The sequence below is a fragment of the Strigops habroptila genome, chromosome 2, assembly GCF_004027225.2.
Source record: "Strigops habroptila isolate Jane chromosome 2, bStrHab1.2.pri, whole genome shotgun sequence".
NCBI classification, from domain to species: Eukaryota; Metazoa; Chordata; class Aves; order Psittaciformes; family Psittacidae; genus Strigops; species Strigops habroptila.
The window spans coordinates 55,246,207-55,265,107 of NC_044278.2; the positions used below are offsets into that span (position 1 = coordinate 55,246,207).

Here is an 18,901-nt window from a genome sequence, read left to right on the forward strand (position 1 = left end):
TGATGCTCTGAGAGCTGGAGAACCTCTCCTACGAAGACAGGAGAGGCTTGTTGACAAGCCAACTTGAAGACAAGTTGGGCTTGTTCAGCCTGGAGAAGAGAGGCTCCAGGGAGACCCAGCAGCCTTCTAGTACCTAAAGGGGGTCTACAAGAAAGGTGGAGAGAGACAGGGCAAGGGGGGATGGCTTTAAACTGACAGAGGGAAATTTAGATCAGATATAAGGAGGAAGTTCTTCCCTGTGAGGGTGCTGAGGTGCTGGCACAGGTTGCGCAGAGAAGCTGTGGCTGCCCCATCCCTGGCAGTGTTCAAGGCCAGGTAGGACGGGGCTTGGAGCAACCTGGTCTAGTGGAAGGTGTCCCTGTCCATGGAAGGGGGTTGGAACTAGATGATCTTTAAGGTCCCTTCCAACCCAAACCATTCTGTGACTCTTATGATTTTAGGCCTATATTATTCTCTAAGGCAACATTCCATTCCCCAATTTAAAACTAGTCCAGCATTCATGACATGAACTTTGCACTTGTGAAGTTTGGGGTTTTTTTCTATATATGTGTGTGCATAAAAATATATTTTTAACATATAAAAACCACTAAGCAATATGCAGTTACTGCTTACATAATTACACATTAGAAGGCTGGCTCTTCTGTTTTACAAGACATCAAAGCTGTGAAAAAGTTGAACAGCTGGTGAAAAGGGTTCCTCAAATGGATTAAAAAAAATTAACAACTGTATCACCTCAAACAGTACAGTATAAACAGGAGCATCTAAGTACCAATATCTAAGACAGTTCAAAGTTTAAAGGAGCTAAAGAAATTAATGTGCCTGTGATCATGCCGCATGTCGGAGACATATACACGTACATATTCCCAAGTTAAACTGTAACGATGTCTGAGGCAAGTGAATTCAGTTTTGTCCTTCCACAAAAACCTCCTCTCAAACAACCTAAAACAATAATAAAGGGAATAAATTCCTGAAAATATTGGCTGGACTCCTTTAAGTATTACAGACTCATTGTGGGACTTCAGTCATTCTCTGTTAATCCTCTTCATCTTTCTTCAACTGCTCATTCCACTTAACACCCTGTCATTTGTTCACACAAAACAGGAATTTTTTTAAGTGTTCTCAATTCAGCACAAATCATTAAATCTTTACTTCGAAGCCAGGCGTTGTGCTCAATAACAGAAAATACTCAGAGTATCTCTGAGTAATTTACAACAGCATGGTATTTCAGGCATGTTTGCTGAGTATCTGGAAAGAACTCCAAATATCAGAAGAGTGGTAGCCTCCCTCACCTAACCCAATCCATTCTTGTAGGGTTACTCAGCAGCACAAGCTCAAATGATTTTCGCAAGAGAGACTGGCTACTGTAGGGACTTCTGCTAGGATGTGGACAGGGGTTTTCAGGACTTAATATCCACTACATGTATAAACATCTCATAAGGTTTAAAAGGACAAAGAAAAATACCACCCATACAACCTCAGGAAACATTACCAGGTTAGCAGGCAGCCTAGCTTGTGCTGCACGCTGCACACCGACTGACTCTTGTCAGGTAATTTCCAACTGTGTATGCACAGTGAAAGGGTTGTGATGAAAACCACCATGTGCCCACTGTCCAGAGCTGCTCGCTGGTACATGGTCCCCCAGCGGAACGGTGCCAGCTGGCAGAGTTTTAAAGCATCCCACCAGGGTGGTGAACCCAGCGAGGTCTGTACCTGGCAGAAAACTGATAAGGGAATTGGATAGCTGGAACAGGGTTTCTGGTGGCCTTGTCCCTGCTGCATTTCACAAAGATAGCTGAGCAGAACAAAGAAGCCATGTCTGTGAGTCTACTCGTACAACGGTTGCACTGCCACATACAAGGAACTTAAGAGACTCTGCTTAAGACTTAAGCTTTTAGAACAAACCTCGGAAAAATCAATAGGACCCTTTTTTTTTTTTTTCCCCTCCTTTCTTTTGGCACTATCTGATTTTGGTTTTTAACACTCTTCCCATATGAACTGTACTGGAGAGATACACATGGTCAGGATTGATTATATCCCAGACTTTCAATAAAAACAGTGGTGTAAATGACATACTTGCCTTTACTATGATGTTGCCTTAGAGGCCTAACTCCAGAGATGCACAAGAAGAGAAGAGTTTAATTTTCCTGCTAAAAACGCGTTCTCAAAATACACACTCCTTATCCTGTTTACTTAAAAATCAGAGATGCTGCATGTAAAAGGGAAAGCCTCTCAGTTTTCTGGTCTATCTTTATATGTTGCGTTAATATCAACACCTTTAAAAATAAAATTGCAATGCCATACCCAATAAGGAATCCATACCAATCTTGTCCACTGCATACAACATTTTATATTGGAGAGGAGCTGATTTCCTTCTTTAAAAATAACTTTCAATTTTGACCCCCAGAACTCAAGCACAAAGACTGAAACAGTTCTTAATCATAAATCCCACCATTAAAAAGCAAACAAAAACCCCCAGGGCGTGAAAGTCCATGTATTTGCCATTACCTGATATGAGGAGCTAGGAGTTTCGGATGAAGGATTAGATGGGCAGCCTCTGTAATTTTCCAAGTGATTCTTTCTGCAGGAAGCTCTTGTGACAGTAAATTAGACTGGTGACACAGACTTCCTTACAGCTGTTGCCACTTGATGCACACTCAACTGTGGAGCAGCAGATCTTCAGATAAAAACTCTAGCAGGAAGCCAATGTACAGTGCAGGAATAGAGCATGTGATAACCCTTAGGACACAGTTTGAAGTGACTTGGGCCCCAACAAATGTTTCTGCCAGAGAAGCATTCATTTGACCTGTGAGTAAACGTCAGTACATTGAAGACATTAAGACTACAGCTTGCTGGCAGATGCCACTACGTAACAATTGAGCCCTTCGTATGGTAACTGATCTGTGCCCATGAAAGAATCTACTACCCCATAAAAACAAGGCTGCAATTTTATGAAAGGGCAACAGAAATAGCTCAGGCTTGTGATTTGGGGTTAGGCTGTATAGCAGCTAGGTGTGTGGGAAACTGACTTTTTCCCCCTGTGTGATAAAGAGGAGTCACAAACAAGCATTGAGCTAGAAATAAATCATTTATTTTAAAACAATACAGGTTAATAAATAGATTAGTTATCAGAAAACTTAATAAATAGCCTTTTATAATTTACACAAGGCAAATACAACATGCCTATAACTATTTTTTAAAAAGCAAAGAGAGTAAGCTTGACTTGTAAGCCATTAACAAATCTATATACACATTATTTGGAAGCTAATAAAATAAACCATTTTTATGTAATCTGTAGTAACTATATTGCAATAGCATTGCAGCAACCAAACCTGACACTGTATATTTGTTGCCAACCACCTTTTCCCCATATCCCATTAGAACTATTTTTTACATTCCAGGAAAAAAAAAAAAATCCCATTAGAAGTATTTTTACATTCCAGGGGGGGAAAATAGCGGGGGGGGGGGGGCAGGCCGGAGGGAAAGAGAGAGAAAGTTCCACAGTTGAAAAAGGAAAATACCCCTTTTGTGTAATATTTTCCACTCTGTAGAGCAACTGTCAGGGGGAAGGAGGGGGAGAAACGACACCCAACACAACAACAAAAAGATAAAAACCCCAAACTTATTTGCAGGTTTCAAAAAGGATTTCTTAATCTGTAACATTTCGACACTGTTGTCTGAAATACTTGGGCACTAGTAACTGTTGGCATAATTGGTGCCTAACATGGTACACACTAAAATTCTGCATCACTTAAGTCCATATTTAGTAGCACCAAGGAGTTATTACAAAGACTAATCTCTCTAAAGAAAAGATAACAGGTAATAGATAAACATTTGATTTAACAGTAAAACTTCAGCAGTTATGCCATCTCAAGACAACTGAGGAAGAGCTGTAGAATCCTTGATGTTTTATATTTATGAAACAAGAAGGTGAGAGGGGTACAACGTGCAAACACCTGCCCATTTAAGCACCCCATATTTATTAATTGCAAATCTTTCTTAAATACAAGCCCTCTATTGTTTAAATGAAAAGGAAACCTAAATCTCAGTTTCTAGTGTTTCAACAAATTAATTCCAGTGTTTTCAATTTTCAGTGCTAGTTACTTCAGAAAAATACATATGTTCAATATAAACCAAGATTATTAATAGGAAGCCTCACTTGTCAAACTGTGGTATGACTGGTTCTCATTAATGTTAGTTGCAGCTCACTAATAAATAGGCTCTATTTACACACAAAGAGTCATGGAAAGTCAGTACAGCAGATAACTTGTTTAGAGATTCTTCTTCTTTACATAAGTATTTAAGGTGTAACAAATCTTTTTTTTTTTTTCTTTTTTTCAGTTGTATCAAAAAGGTTTCTATTCTCCTACTGAACATTTGAGGGATTTTTGTGTTTGACACCTAATAAAGATTGTGACCGACACATGTAAATCCTCCATACACTGAAGGGATAATGATCAAAGACCTATCTTCAAGTGAGTACCAAGTAAATATGTTTGACTGGTATAACAGAAGCCAGACACACGGAGTGGAACGCCTTTCATATGGATTTGACCTTAACTCAGATGCATCCCACCACTGTGATGAGTCCACTTTTTGTATGCATAGCCTCTCCCACTTCTACTTTGGAATCAAAACTGAAGTATCTGGCTCATAGCTATCAAGAGATGTAATGCAAAGAGAATGTGAAAAGGGGCAAACCCATGAGGGACACCAAAGCTCAGGAGACAACTATGCACATTTGCTCCCTGAGATGATGAACTCATATCTGTCTTATGCAAAGTACTTACTTGTCAAAGGGTGGGAGAAAAAAAGAAGAGGGAACAGCTAAAATTCAACAGTGCCTCTTTTTAAATCATAAAAATCAACAGGACTAAAAAAGGTCGGACACCTAGAATGAGGAGGGCATGAAGGGAGGAGGGAAGAATCATACCAACAGTGACAACGGAAAATGGTAATACATTTTTTTAACTTAAAACTGAACCAGATCCTGTACAGCAGAACACTGCTACATAGGGAGCAAAGTAGCAAAAATAAAGGTTTCAGTTATTTAGCATTCATGATGTAAAAGGCTACAGATAGAAATGATGCGCAAGGCCACAAGAATTTCTTTCACCTTATGTGCTGGCTTTTGACATCTCTATTTTAAACAAAGTTAACTAGACACTTCTAGAAAGCTCATCACAGATGAGGAGCAGCTGAGGAGAAGAAACTTACGCAGACATTTACCAGCTGTAAGGATGGTCAGAGGACCACAGAACACGGCTACTACTTTATTCTTACTCTGCATAGTGAGTGCTTATCAAGTAAACTTGTGTGTGGTGCAGAAAATGGTGAGGTTTAAACAGGGCAGTCAAGTTATTTTGGATCCAGTATTACTAATAATTTGCATATGCACCTAACATACTAGGATAGGCACTTTCTAAACAAATAAGAATGAATTTTAAAACAAAAAAGACAAACAGATATGGCCAAAGGAGGATTAAGATGCAACCACAATCATTTCCATTCTGACCTAAAGATTTTCATGGAAGTCTTCCGAGATTAAAGGCTAGTACAAAACCAACATGCAACTCATGAACTCCGAATGTGAATTTTGAAAAGACAACTTGATTGCTTCAGAAAATGGCTAACGTTGTTTTTAAAAGTAGGTCATTACAGGTCTCACAACCTATATACAATTCCAGTTTCCATCAGGAAAAAAAAAGGGAATTAATATGACAAAACCTAACTGTCTGCTGAGAACCAAGATACCATCTTCCAACCAACAGCTGACAGAGGTTAGTTTTAACCAGCTTTCATAGTCCCAATTCCCCTCATCTACAATTCTCAAACTTTCTAGAAAACCATACACAAGATTTGAAAATCCATGAAGATGGCCCTGTCTCTGCCAGTGCTACTTTATTTCACCAAGATACCCAGTTTCCGTGCTGACCTGTAACATACGTTTCTGCTAACTCGGTCATTCCCCTGCAATTTGGAGTTTATAAAACAAGCTTCCAAATAACACAGTGGGGCTCCTATTCCCTCAGAGGAGTCCCTTTGGAATACTAAATGTTTAGGAGTCACTGTTCATTATTATTGCTGCCATTAGAAGGGCTTATACCATTCCTTTTAAATTAAAATAGAGGCTGAGTTTTGACATTAATTCAGGTCAACAAAAAACATCCTGAGAGCGAGTAGTATTACTCCCCATTAATCAACATCCACATTCCTGTCATCCATCTGCAAAGCTACGTTCATCATTTCTTGATAAAGCATCATGGACTTTTTCAAATACTGTCTCATAAACACGTTGGGGTTTTTTTGTTTGTTTGTTTCAAGAGAAACAAGAGACATTCTGAACTAGAGATGTTGAGTTCCACTGTACCCTTCCATTTTTGTAGTTAAGTGGAAAACAACATTCATTACTTTTCAAGCTTTCCTTACAAATTTTTGACTTATGATGTTTTAACTACCAAATATAAGTAGAACATGAAAATTAACTATTTTTTTTCTTTGGCATATCAGTATTCTCTAAATGGTTTAATCTGAACAGTTCAGAATCCTGATTATAGCTTAAGCTCTCTGTGCTACTTGTCAAAATATTATGGCTGAACTGTTCGCACAGGTCTGAATTACTGGATCTGATTACTGGATTTCCCTGTCGGTTATCTGAAACTCAGCTCTCGGAATGCCAATGCCTTTTCAGACTTTTAACTCCCTTTTCCCACATTAAAAAAGGTTCAGAGCATCTTTTTTGAGCTATGAGAAATCTCATGCTCTTCTCTCAAATTTCTTTTTTTGTGGTCCCTGCTTATTAGTTGCTTCACAAAACAGTTCCCTGTATTTAGTCACTTAACAAAAATAAAGGTTTGCTAGATTGCTTTAAACAGTCTGCCTGTAGATTACCTCTTCCCATTAGGACTATGGGTTTTTCAGAAGCTGTCAAGGCATCTGAGGGTTTTAATTCAGGTTGGTAAATTCTTCCGAAAATGCGTGGCTTCTTCTGGGCGCTTTATGTGTTCAGAATTTGAATACAGTCCAATATTATAGACAGTAAAATTGAATTATTAAACTAGCATAGGCCATCTGAAACAAATACATTCACATTTATGCAGTATTTTTGGATGACAAAGGCACTGAAATAGTTCTGAGCTGTTTACAAATAAGCCACCATATAGGCAATGAGTCTGTGCATCATTTCCACATCCTTCACAGTCTTTCTGTTGGCTCCCAATTAAAAATTCTCAGATGAATGTGGTATGTCTTAATGCACATAAGTTACAAAGAAAAATGCATACCTGGACACTACCATCAGCTGATAAGTAATTAGTGAAAGATTTTTAAGGGTCCACTGCTCTGTATAAGAATTCAATTTAAAACTCCCAAGTGTTTTCACTGCCTGGCAGACCAAGTTGTCAAGACAGTCACTAAAAAGGACAAATCTGCAGTCCACGGTTCAACCAACATTTGTCTCAGAATTCACAGCCTTGACAGCGAACACATTGCTATATTGAGATTAACAAGTTGTTGTACTCTCTTCTTCCCTTTCCCCCCATATTTTAAGGTATACATCACTCATGAAAGGTGTCAGATTGAGTGCATTAGAAACTGATGTTCTCTGCCCACAGAAACAGTACCTCAGAAGCCACAACACAAGCTTTCACACACAGGTCTGTCAGAATATCCCCAGATCTTTTCTGATGGATTACCTTTTACAGTAAGGAAATACATCAGTCTCTATGCTGACTCAATCAGTGGTTCCAATTAAGTTCATTTATTGTGTTTACTAGGGTACATGGACAACTGTTCCTTTGAAACTGGATGGAGGCCTCCAATTCATTTCACATAGGCCACCAAATTTGTCAGAGGATAGCTACCAACCTGAATCATATTTGAATCAGTGACCTAGAAATGAAAGGCTCTGCATCCTTCCCTGAGCCATCCAGTTTCTCCTCAAAAAATGTTTTAATCTGTCTTCATGTTAGGTTTATTTAAATCCCCAATATTGAAGTTGAATTCCTTGAAGACTTGTATAAGAACAATTCCAATAGATACTGTGGTGAATCCACAAGCCATTCCCAGGAAATCTACCACTCCTACATTACTCCATTCCCTGAAAAGGATGGCTGAAGCCAGCAGGACTAGGCTGGTAAACACAACATAGTAGATGGCACCAAACACAGAGGAGTCAAAACATTCCAGTGCCTTATTGATGTATCTGAACTGAATGATAATGCTACATCCTAATACTGCCAGAAGTACCAGACAGAGGTACAGGGCCCTTTGACTTGAGGGGTTATTGTGAAAGATATCTTGAGCAGCCAGCCCAATGCCTTTTGTGCTGGGAACAGTAAAACTGCCCAACAGAGAGCAAATACTGATGTAAACCATGATATTAGTAGGTCCATGAGCTGGAGCTATCCAGAAGATAAGAAGGAGAAGCATTAGCAGCACTACGCAGAGATAACCCACGAAAACTGGAAAACAAAAAGAAAATAAGATAATAGCAAGGTGCAAACTCTTGATCTTTTAAAGATTTCAGCAGGCAAATCAGACATACACTACTGAATATACATTCAAATAAATCACTGAGCTTTTAGGGATGTTGTGGGTGTCTGCAACCAATGATGTTGTCATGTGCTTCAGGTAAAACAAATAAATATGTAGTAAAATACACACTGTTGCACATTTCAACTGGATTTAAGATGGCTTTTTTATTTTATTTTCTCTTCCACCCAGACTATTCTCCTTAAAGCCCTCTACGACAGACAGCAGTGGTAACATCTCATTCATAATCAGTTCAATAAAGCATGGTGTGTGGATGCAGCAAAGAGCTTCAACATAGTGAGATCCCATTAAGGTGAACGAGTTGCATAGGTACAGTTGGAAGAACCAGGATGCCGTATCATTTACATTATAGCACCAGTTCACAGATTAAAGTGGTGAGAAACATTTCATGCTTTACAGTTTTAAAGAGATGTATTTCCAATTCATTTTGGTCAGACTGAAATGGAAAATTTAGACTAGGGAATTAGTTTTCTTTTCTTTGTTCACAAATTTTTTGGATACCTGATGTTATTAGGCTTGAGTTTCTCTCACCTAAAGCAATTAAAGGAAATAATAGCTGGCAGCTTAGCTCTTATGCAAGAAAAATAAAAGTGGGTCTGGCACATATTAGCACTAGTATGTGTGCTCCAGCAGCTACTGGGGCTTCACATTCTCTGTGAGAAAGAACAGGCATTTCAACGTATTTCTCAACAGCCTATTTCTACACACGTTCATTGTGCAAAGAAATCTGCTTGGAACATAACTGGCATCTAGTATAAACTTCTAATAAGAAAAAAAAAAAGCAAACCAGCAAACCCATGCAGAATTAAAGAACAAAGACTATCACCATTTTTTATTTTGTATAAAGCAACTTGAGATCCTAGAATTATACCTTTCGTCTCTAAATAGCAAGATACACTTTTTCATCATTTCAGAAAATTACAAGTTGAAATGGGTGTTTTTCTGAGCTTGCTGTGTGGGATGATGTTTTCAAAAATACCCACATTTTCCTTTCTGCACACATGTATCAATAAATCTGAAGAGTTTCAAGTACAGCAAGGCACAGGTTCCTACACAAAAGCTGTACGAGTTGCCTCTGTCCTGTCATGGTTTCTTCAGAAGTCAGTTTTCCTAACTGGAAGAAGTGGTAAACCTCTTCCTCCTGCGTGCTCCTGATCAGTCTTACAAAACCATTATGAGTTAATAAAAGAATAAAGTACCTGGATTTGTAAGCTTCTCTTCAAGCTCAGCCTGAGTCGTTACACTCTCGGACTTTGGGGAATGGATGATGAGAACAACAGACCCAGCGCAGCTCAGCAAACATCCCAGCTTGCCAAGAATGTTCAGTTTTTCTTTCAGTAAGTAAGAAGCTAAAATAGACCTTTCACAAAGAGGAAGAAAATTAAAAGTTTGACTACATCCTGTTAATAATGCTGTAACAGTATGTGCCACAAGAATTTCCCTCTTAAAGTAATAGTATCAAATGTTGGTGGACCTTTGACCAAATATTGGCAGATCCTCAAAATTAATTTCTGACTTATCTTAAGAAAGATTCATCCAGTTACAGTCTTACTTATCCTTGATGTTTCATCTCAGGGAAAAAGAAAACTCAAAACAACACAGGCCTCCTGCCCCAAATCCCAACAAACCCAAACCAAAACCCACAAAAACCCCAAAACCACAAAAACCCCAACACCCCCCAAAAGAAACACCACATGACTCTCTCCAAAAAAAAACCAAAACTCAAACCATACATCTGTCACGCAACGCAGGTATCTACCCATTAACAATTTGGTGAGCTGCCATGAAGCCCCATTTTATAGGTGTTACGTAGTCATGAGATAAAAGTGACTTAGTTATAAAGATCACAGGGCTCAGCTCAGACATGTGGCTGACCAAAATACACAAAATTATGTGACACAGGACAAAATAATAGGTGGTAAGTAAAGTACTATCAGCGTGCTTCATAGCGTACACTCTGAAGTAGATGACCAGTGCAGTCAGATACACAGTTCAGCAGGCAAAAGAAAAATCTGGAGGCAACGCACAGCTTTGTTTTTAAAGAATTGTACTTTTTCACTGGAGTAGTTTCACAGCTGTAGTTTAGCTACTCTACTCACAAAACATTTAGTTGCATATTAAACTCCTTAAACTCACTGCCTTTTTTGTTCCTCACCCTCCCCCGTGAACATAACGTTAAGAAGCTGGGGGCATGCATATGCAAGGGACTCCCTTGCTTCAGGAAAGAGGCCAAATCCAATTAGATGAAAATCAGCATCAATAAACACGTGTGGGCTATGGATAGCAGAGGAGAAAAAGAGTGTGAGACAAAAGGAAAGATCTACATAGTAAGGGAACTGTGAATAAGAGAATTACTGGAAAAGTCCAGAATAACATAGTGAAGGGAGGAGGGGGAAAAAAACCCCCACGTTTATCTGTTCCAGATCATAGTGATTGTTAAAGCAGAAGATACTCAGGAATCCGTCCTCACCATTACTTTCCCCCCACCCCTGACTTTCAGCACTCCACTGAGGAAAATGGGAATAGGTGACATTATAAAACATCATTAACAGTCATAAGCCTCACAACTCAGTGGACCTCCAGTGACCACCAAGTCTGACATTTTATGAAGTAGTAACAACATTCAGATAAGAGCAAGAAAAGCAAACTCTTACCCAAATGGAACGCCAAGAGCTCCCAAGGGCGTCACTAGCACAGTTGGGACTGCAGTGTATGCCAAGAAATTCCCTATTTGACCCAGAGCCACTGTCAAGAGAACCAGAAATAAGTTTTAAATCCCTTTGTAAAAAGAGGCAATGAAAACTTACCCAATGCTGTTTGGGAAAGATGACCTAACAGGAAACCAGATGTTACAGATTTGCTTAGCTCTGATAATGTTGAACTTAAACAAAATGGCTGGAATTTTTCTGTATTTTTCAATTATTTTTTAATATAGGGTTTATATTTGCCACACAAGAAGATCCAAGAGGGCACAGTAAATAATCTCATCTGCAGCTTTTCTTAGTTGAGTATAAATAAGACTATGAATTAGAAACACTCATGGATTACACTCAAATATCTCAATATTACACTCAAATATTTAAATAAGGAAGACTAAAAGTATATATAACCCATGATTTCATCTTTGGAACATGCACACATGTAACACAAATGCACTTGGTTATAGTTCCTAACAGCAGTGTTACCTTTTGGATGGGAAATAAGAGAGTACCAAAGAAAGGAATACACTAATGAAATACTAAGCACAGGCATAAGGGCTCTTCAATACACAATAGACAACACTAAATTTTCACAATGCTATATAACATCACAAGTAATTCCTGACCAATGTAAAAAGAACAGATCCCTGACAAGTCACAGTAACAGCCTCACAATCTTACTATTTTCTTTCCCCCAATAAAATCAAATTCCAAGATGTACCATGCTATTGCACATCACAGCTGCGACAAACAATTCATGCGTTCAAGTTCTCAGCTAAAATAGAAAAGCTGGATGGTTTTGCAAGTGCTGGCAAGTTTATAATAGATCAACATGATGCTTGCATAGTTACAGGGTCTGTGGTAACTGGCAAGAACCTTGAGATTCAACGCAAATTACATACAGCTCAAATTTCCAGTTGATATTAAGAGCCATTATCAGCATTTAAAAATATTTCAAGAATCCAAGCTGTCCTTATGCTCAGGCTGGCACTGCCCTCGGCTATCACATGTTGTTACCATCATCCTGTTCTCTACACCTGCAAAGCACTGTGCAAACATTAATTAATTTACCAAATTAGCTCACATTATCAGTAGAGCTGAAGACCTGTGTAACCTACAGGAAACACAAAGGAGATAAACAAACTTACAAAACTGCAGAGTGTGGCAAAATTATACTAATTCAATTCTCTGAGGCTGTCTCTATGCGCAGGAGTGAGCCAGAGAAGTTAATGAGCAGCATTTCTAGAGCACAGAGTCAGTCATGGTTTTCCTGCCCTTGGGAAGAGACTAACTCAGCTCTCAGCCTCGGGCTTGGTTTTCAGCAGACATATGTGGCAACTCTGTCATTACCTTCAAGGCATCCAAAGGCACTCGGCCAGATCTTGCACAGAGGACAGGGCATAGCTGGCACGCCGTGTTTCTGCAGATGATATATATTTCCAAGTGACTCTGACAAAAGGTTGCTTTTTTTTTCTTTTTTTGGAGGTCCAGTGCCTTAACTTTGGGTTGGAAGAACCCTAACAGATGGCACCAACACTGAGGTCTCTAAAGCTTCAGTCAAATTGCACATATTGTAAGGCAACTGAGCTTATCAGACATTTTCAGTATCACCATGGATTAATAGTAACAGTCTCTTACCATCACATGTGACAGACCGAGACTAATTAAGACCAATTAAAAAAAGATTCTCAGTAATTGTTACCATCTATCTGATGTTGAGACCTTTGCTGCCAAGCTATACAGTCCTCTCTGGACAGAAATTCCTCTCCAGATGCATCAGTGCTGCAAGTCAAGACATGGCTTGAGTTCTTGAAGGCACACCAAACTTTAAACTTGAAAAGGAGTACCAATATCCCTGAAGCTAATGCAACACAAAACTTGATGCACACTAACATGTCTACATTAGCAAGAAGACCAGGAGTAGTTCCGTACAGCAGATGTCTGCTCTACACGTCAGGGGCTTTCTTTCAGACTAACTTCTGCCTGCTCCCTTGGACCGAAAGTCTATTTGCAGCTGGTGTGCATTAGGCATGTTCAGCTTAGTTTCATCTTGAAGTCAAGTTAAGGAGCTTCAACACTGCTCTACAACATGAAATAAAGCCCAGTCTGTGGAGATAAACATGAGATTCGCTTTGCAAGTTTATTCCCCATCTGCAATAAAACACTAGCCACTATAAAAACCAGACACATCAAAACCTGCACTGAAACTAATTAATTAGCCAATTAATTAGTTTAATGCTCATTGAAATAACTGTGCACATGCTGCAATCACTCTTTTGACTACATTGTAAGAAAAAGTCCCTTAGCAGAATCTGTAGCCTTTCCTTTGCAGTCTTCAGTAATCCAGTGGATCCCAAGGCCCCAAAATGGCTAGGCAGTGTTATGCTGAGTCAGCATGCCAACACAGAAATGCTTGTTCACCATCTGAACAAATATTGTGAAAATAAGTTGGTAGAGTTTATGTGGGTTTTGTTAGTCATCCAAACTCCCAAATTCCCTGGCAGAGAAAACCATGTCAGCTGTTACGACTTTACCCAGATAACTGGGGATGTTGCTAATTCCTCAGGCACTGCCTTTCTCTGCATCCCAGAGATGTTTACCTGGCCCTTGCTGTTGCTGTTCATGACTCTATTGCAATTCTGAACCCATACTATCCTTAAACAATTCTTCCCTTGGTTTCTTTGTAAACTTACTGAGGCTTTGTTTTGAAATACCTGCACCTGGCTACTGGACAAAAGCCAACTGATACCATTCCCTTCAGCTGTTTGCCTTCATGCAATTCAGTCAGCTCTTTTAAGCATGAAATCGTTTTCTCTGATTCACCAAGATAAACTCCTGTAATAAAACCTCTTTTATTTTAACTCCTTCTGCTCGGAGATTCAAGATGGGAGCCTCATGAGAGATAAACAATGGTGATTAATGCACAGATTTATTGCTCCTATTTGCCACAGTAGTGATTCTGGTAGAGGAGGAAGCTGAAAGAACTACTTAAACACAGGTTAAATTAGCTGAGGACTTTCCTCTGAAGCTCTGTTGGCTTGTATACTTGCTGTGAACTTTGTCCTTCAACAGATCCATCTGCTTCCTTTCCTTTTGCATTGCTTGAAGACAATAAAAACAGAGACTTCCCTTGCTGCCACAAAATAAGGGGCACAACTGGACCCATATACTTCTCAGAAACAGCATCGGAACATTTCCAAATAATTCAGAAAAGTCTGTATTAGAGTCTAAAACTGGAGTATGATTTTTCAGCTCATGGGTAGAACTAGGGCTGAACTGCAAGATGAGAAAGCTAGCTGCTCCCTATGCTCAGGATTCGCATTAGAGAGCAAACTTAGTGTGAGCAGAGTTTCCAAAGATAAGAGTAAAATTACACTGATCTCTTATCAGCACCACACAAGGCTTCACATTAATCTTGTAGATTAAAAGCAAAACTGAAACTGTATCTGTAGAACTAGAAATCAAAAGGACTTTATTTTTTAATTAATAAAGGCTGGCAAAGTGCTTTCTGATCTAAAATATAACATATGCTCAACGAGCCCTTTTGTGCAGAGTGACATTTTCTTATTCAGCTTTGACTTTTATTAGAAACTCAGCAGACCAGCTCAATCCAGAGACACAAACGGTGCAGGAACCCAGAGTCAGAGCAGTGTGTGGCTGCCAAGGGCTGCAAGTACCAAACAGTTCAGAAATGTGGAAAGATGTCTGACTCAGGTTTGTCCCAGCTCTTTGCCTTCTCAAACACTGTCAGCCGCAATAGCCAGAGTGAGAGTTTACTACAGGTGGGGTATTTCTGACGGATAGGAATTTTGTGACAAGTGAGCATGAGATTCAAGATGAGAACCCAGATTTCCTGATGTCTTGTTTCACCATCTAAGTGTAACTTCTGTCAATAAAAATCAAACCTTTTAAGACACTTACTTGCAATAGTGCCAGACCACCATACTATATCTGTTAAGTATGAAGTACCTGGAAGAGGAAGTATAGGAAGATATATTAGGAAAATATGAAATTGCAATATTGGAACTACAAAACAGAATAATTTCAACAGTCTCAACTATTAATGACCTTCACCTTAACCCCATTCTTCAATGCAACTGAGTGTGAGTAAATAAATAGAGAGCGCTCGGCTTTGGCGTGTCAGAGTGAGACTTTCCTAAGGCAATATATTAGTCAGAAGTTCTGAAAGTACCTATGTGATGCTAACACGGTGTTACATACAAGAGCAAAATGTCAACAAATACTTCTGAGGATGACATTTAAACATACAGATTAGAACTGATACTAGGAGAATGGGAAACCTATGAAACAAAACATGATATGGATCAATTAGTTCACCAGTATAACCTAAATAAAATTATATGGGAGAAAATGCAGCAGACAAATTGCTTTGGTATACAGTTTTGGCAGCACCTATCCTGCATTTGAGCACTAGAAAGTGCTACGAGTGAAGCCTCTGAATTCCTGACATACTACCTCATTTCAAAGAGAGGAGTAAAAACTCTGGATCATCCCTGAGTGCCTCCCAAGTTCAAATATGATTATTTTCACTGTCAGATTATAGGCTTTTGCCTTGGGATGTGCCAGGGGAGCTGGTGCGCTGCATTTTGTAAGTTCTGCTTCTGTAGAACACCAAGGCTAATGACCGCTTACTAAACTAAAGCCTGGCCTTTGCTGGGTGCCACCTTGGCATCACGCTATGCTCTTGTGTTCTGCTCCTCTTTCTAGCAATTCAGCTCCACGTTTATTTGTGAAGACAGTCTCTCAACAGCTGCTGGAGCAATACTCTGAAATTCTGAAAACCCAAAGAAAAACACAGTAATCCATAACTCTGGAGATGTATAAAATATTAAGCGCTTGGAAATCACACTATATAATTGAAAGGAGATGGAAAATGACTAACGAAAATGGCCAGCTTTAGAGTGGGCGTAATAATTTTTTAGACTTTTGTTATTGCATATAAAATAAAAACACTGTTGGGGGCACAAATTATAGAAAATATTGACTCAAGTAAGGTAACTTTGCAAAATATTTGTCACCCACTGCTGTTTCTAACTGAGCAAGGATTACTAATTGCATTGATACTACATCAATTCAGTAGAGAAGACAGAGAAGACTTCAAGTGCCTCCTTGTTAATTATACACCACCTACTGAAGCTAATGGAGAAAAAGACATCATCTGACACTAGCTTGGGCTCACAACTTTGACCACTAGATTCGAGGCAAAACCTCACTATTTCACAACACTAAAGAGAGAGAAACCTGGGTGATCGCCTGGATGTCTCCACACTGAGCACAGCCATAGGAAATACTACAGATTGCTCAGCAAGATACACCAATAAACATCAGTAATATCTTCAAAACATGATGCTTTACAGCTGCCAGCACTGAGAAGGCAGGCACATGCCCATCACTCACTTAATCCAGTGCTCTGCTGAAAGCTCTTCAGGAATTATTAGACCCAACTACACTGCAAAATGGAAACTTCCTCCAACTGCCCTGGGATGGAAAGTCATTGCTTTCTCTCGAGGTTTCTCATCTCTTACCTTACAAAAAAATATTTGTATTTATGGTGCAAATGTGATCCCTCTGTGGACAAGAAATCTGGATTACAGCCATCTTGGAGGGAAAGGGAGACTGTGCTCGCACAACAGTACTTTGGCTAAGTCCCTTTACTGTAAGGTCATTGCAGAAAAGACAAAATGAACTTGTTAGCTCAGGCTGACAGCTGGTAGTAACGTAGCTGCAAGCTTGCTCTGCAAGCTGGATGCAGCAGGGACTGGAAATGCACTGCTGCTCTAACATTAACCACCTCAAAGACATGCATAGAATCATATATCTGTATATATTTACATACAAACATATACAGAGAAAATACCTAGCATGTCCTGGTCACTAAAAAGGATTTTTCATAAGAAAGAGTTCCCAGAACCTATGGGCACATGCTCACACGCACAGACACCACCTACAAATCAAATGGTTATTAACCATAGAAATACAATTAAAAGGCCTCATGCAACTTGTGTTCACAGTGTTCCCCTCACATAAAAGCATGACATTAAGAGCAAATAAATATATTGCATTTTCCCATAATCAAAGCGTCAAGACACAACTAGCGAGGGCTACTCAGAAGCTACATGCTTTGGGGAAGCTCCAATTTCAGAATAAAAACCAGATGATCTTTACACTCGGTGAATTTACAGCTTTGTTTCGGCTATACTGAATATGTTCATCTTGGAAAACAATAATGAGCTATGGGATTTCAGTATGAAAAATGAAAGAACACGTTATCGCTGTGCCCTTCTTCTCTACAAAAGGAAACCGCCACGTGACTGATGTAACTTGCCGTGTGTGTGTCCGTGTGGAAGAGCTAGAATAAACAAGTGACAAGCCGTGCTGGTGCTGCTCATGGCAAGAAACTATCTGAGCCAGAGAAATGGGTAGAAAAGTCCCACAAGTACCTGAAAACGCCGCAAGAGAAACCTGTGTACAGATACACACGAGCCCCAGTGTTGTGTTACAGCGGGATGAAGACCAGTGAGCTGGCCATACATCCATCGGGAAGCTGATGCTGCTGACCACGCTAATACACCCTCACCGCTCTCCATCTGCCGCCTCTTCTGTAATTTATCATCACATCCCTCACGCCGACCGCGCTCCAGTCACCGACCTCTGATGCCAGTCACGCTTAAGGTGACAAACCGAGGCCGGCTGCCCTGGTCCTGCCCCTGGACGGTGCCCCCTGCTGCAGGGGTCTGCCACGACCCCGGGGTGCCTCACCCTGCATCGTCCGTCCCCCACAACCCTTCCCCGCCCGGGTCGGCCGCGCCGCAGCGCGGGGCAGCCGCGGCTCTTCCGCGGGGGCTGCGCGGGGGCCAGGGGCGGGAGCGGCCCCGGTGGAAGCCGGGCCGCTCCCGGGTGGGGGTGTCCCGTCCCGCACGGTGCCGGAGACGATGCTCCGGAGCCCTGGGAGGCGGTGCAGAAGGGAGAGGGAGGCCGTGGCCACCGCAGCACCGGGCCCCTACCTCTCCCGCGGGCCCGCACGATCCCCTTCTTCTGCAGGACGAAGGTGGAGCCGTTCACCAGGCTGGAGACCACGGCCACGCTCAAGCCCAGCGACACGGCGGCGGGGCCGGGGCTCTGCGCTGCCCCATCGCCCGCTGCCGCACCGACCGCCATCCGCATCGCCCCACCGACAGAGCTGCTGCCACAGCGGCTGCCCGGGCCCAGCGCACCCGGCCGCGGCTCTGCGCCGGACCCGCCCCGCCCCGCCCTGCGCCGCGCTGCGCTGCGCTGGGGGCGGCTCCGGCTCCGGGCGGGCGGCGGCAGCCGCGGCTCCTGGCGCCCGTCCCGCGCGGGGACGGCAGCAGGATGACGTCATAGCAACGGCATCCCTCTCCCCTACACACCCCCCCCCCAAACCAACCTCTGCTCTGACGTCACGGCTCCGTGCCGCCCCGCTCCGCGCTGGCACCGCGGGGGGACGCGCGGAACCGCGCAGCGAGCTGCCGCGGCGGGCAGCGCTGTGGGGAGCGCGGCCGGAGCGCGCCTCCGGCGTGCGGAAATACGGAGCAGAAAATGCGGTCCCCGCGGGAGGGAGCTGCGAGCGCCCGTGGGCAGGGGGACGCGGGGGGACAAGGGGATGCAGGAGG

At 41.5% G+C, this 18,901-nt stretch overlaps 1 protein-coding gene across 1 annotated transcript; it reads right to left on the reverse strand.

Moving 5' to 3' along the window:
* Positions 1–3,066: 3,066 nt before the first annotated feature.
* On the reverse strand, positions 3,067–18,616 carry NIPA1 (NIPA magnesium transporter 1). Its single transcript, XM_030477163.1, has 5 exons — positions 18,275–18,616; positions 15,171–15,218; positions 11,205–11,295; positions 9,750–9,910; positions 3,067–8,459 (listed from the first exon to the last, which is right to left on the reverse strand). Exons 1-5 carry the CDS (start codon positions 18,432–18,434, stop codon positions 7,948–7,950), a joined length of 972 nt encoding a protein of 323 aa, XP_030333023.1. The 5' UTR covers positions 18,435–18,616; the 3' UTR covers positions 3,067–7,947.
* Positions 18,617–18,901: the final 285 nt, after the last annotated feature.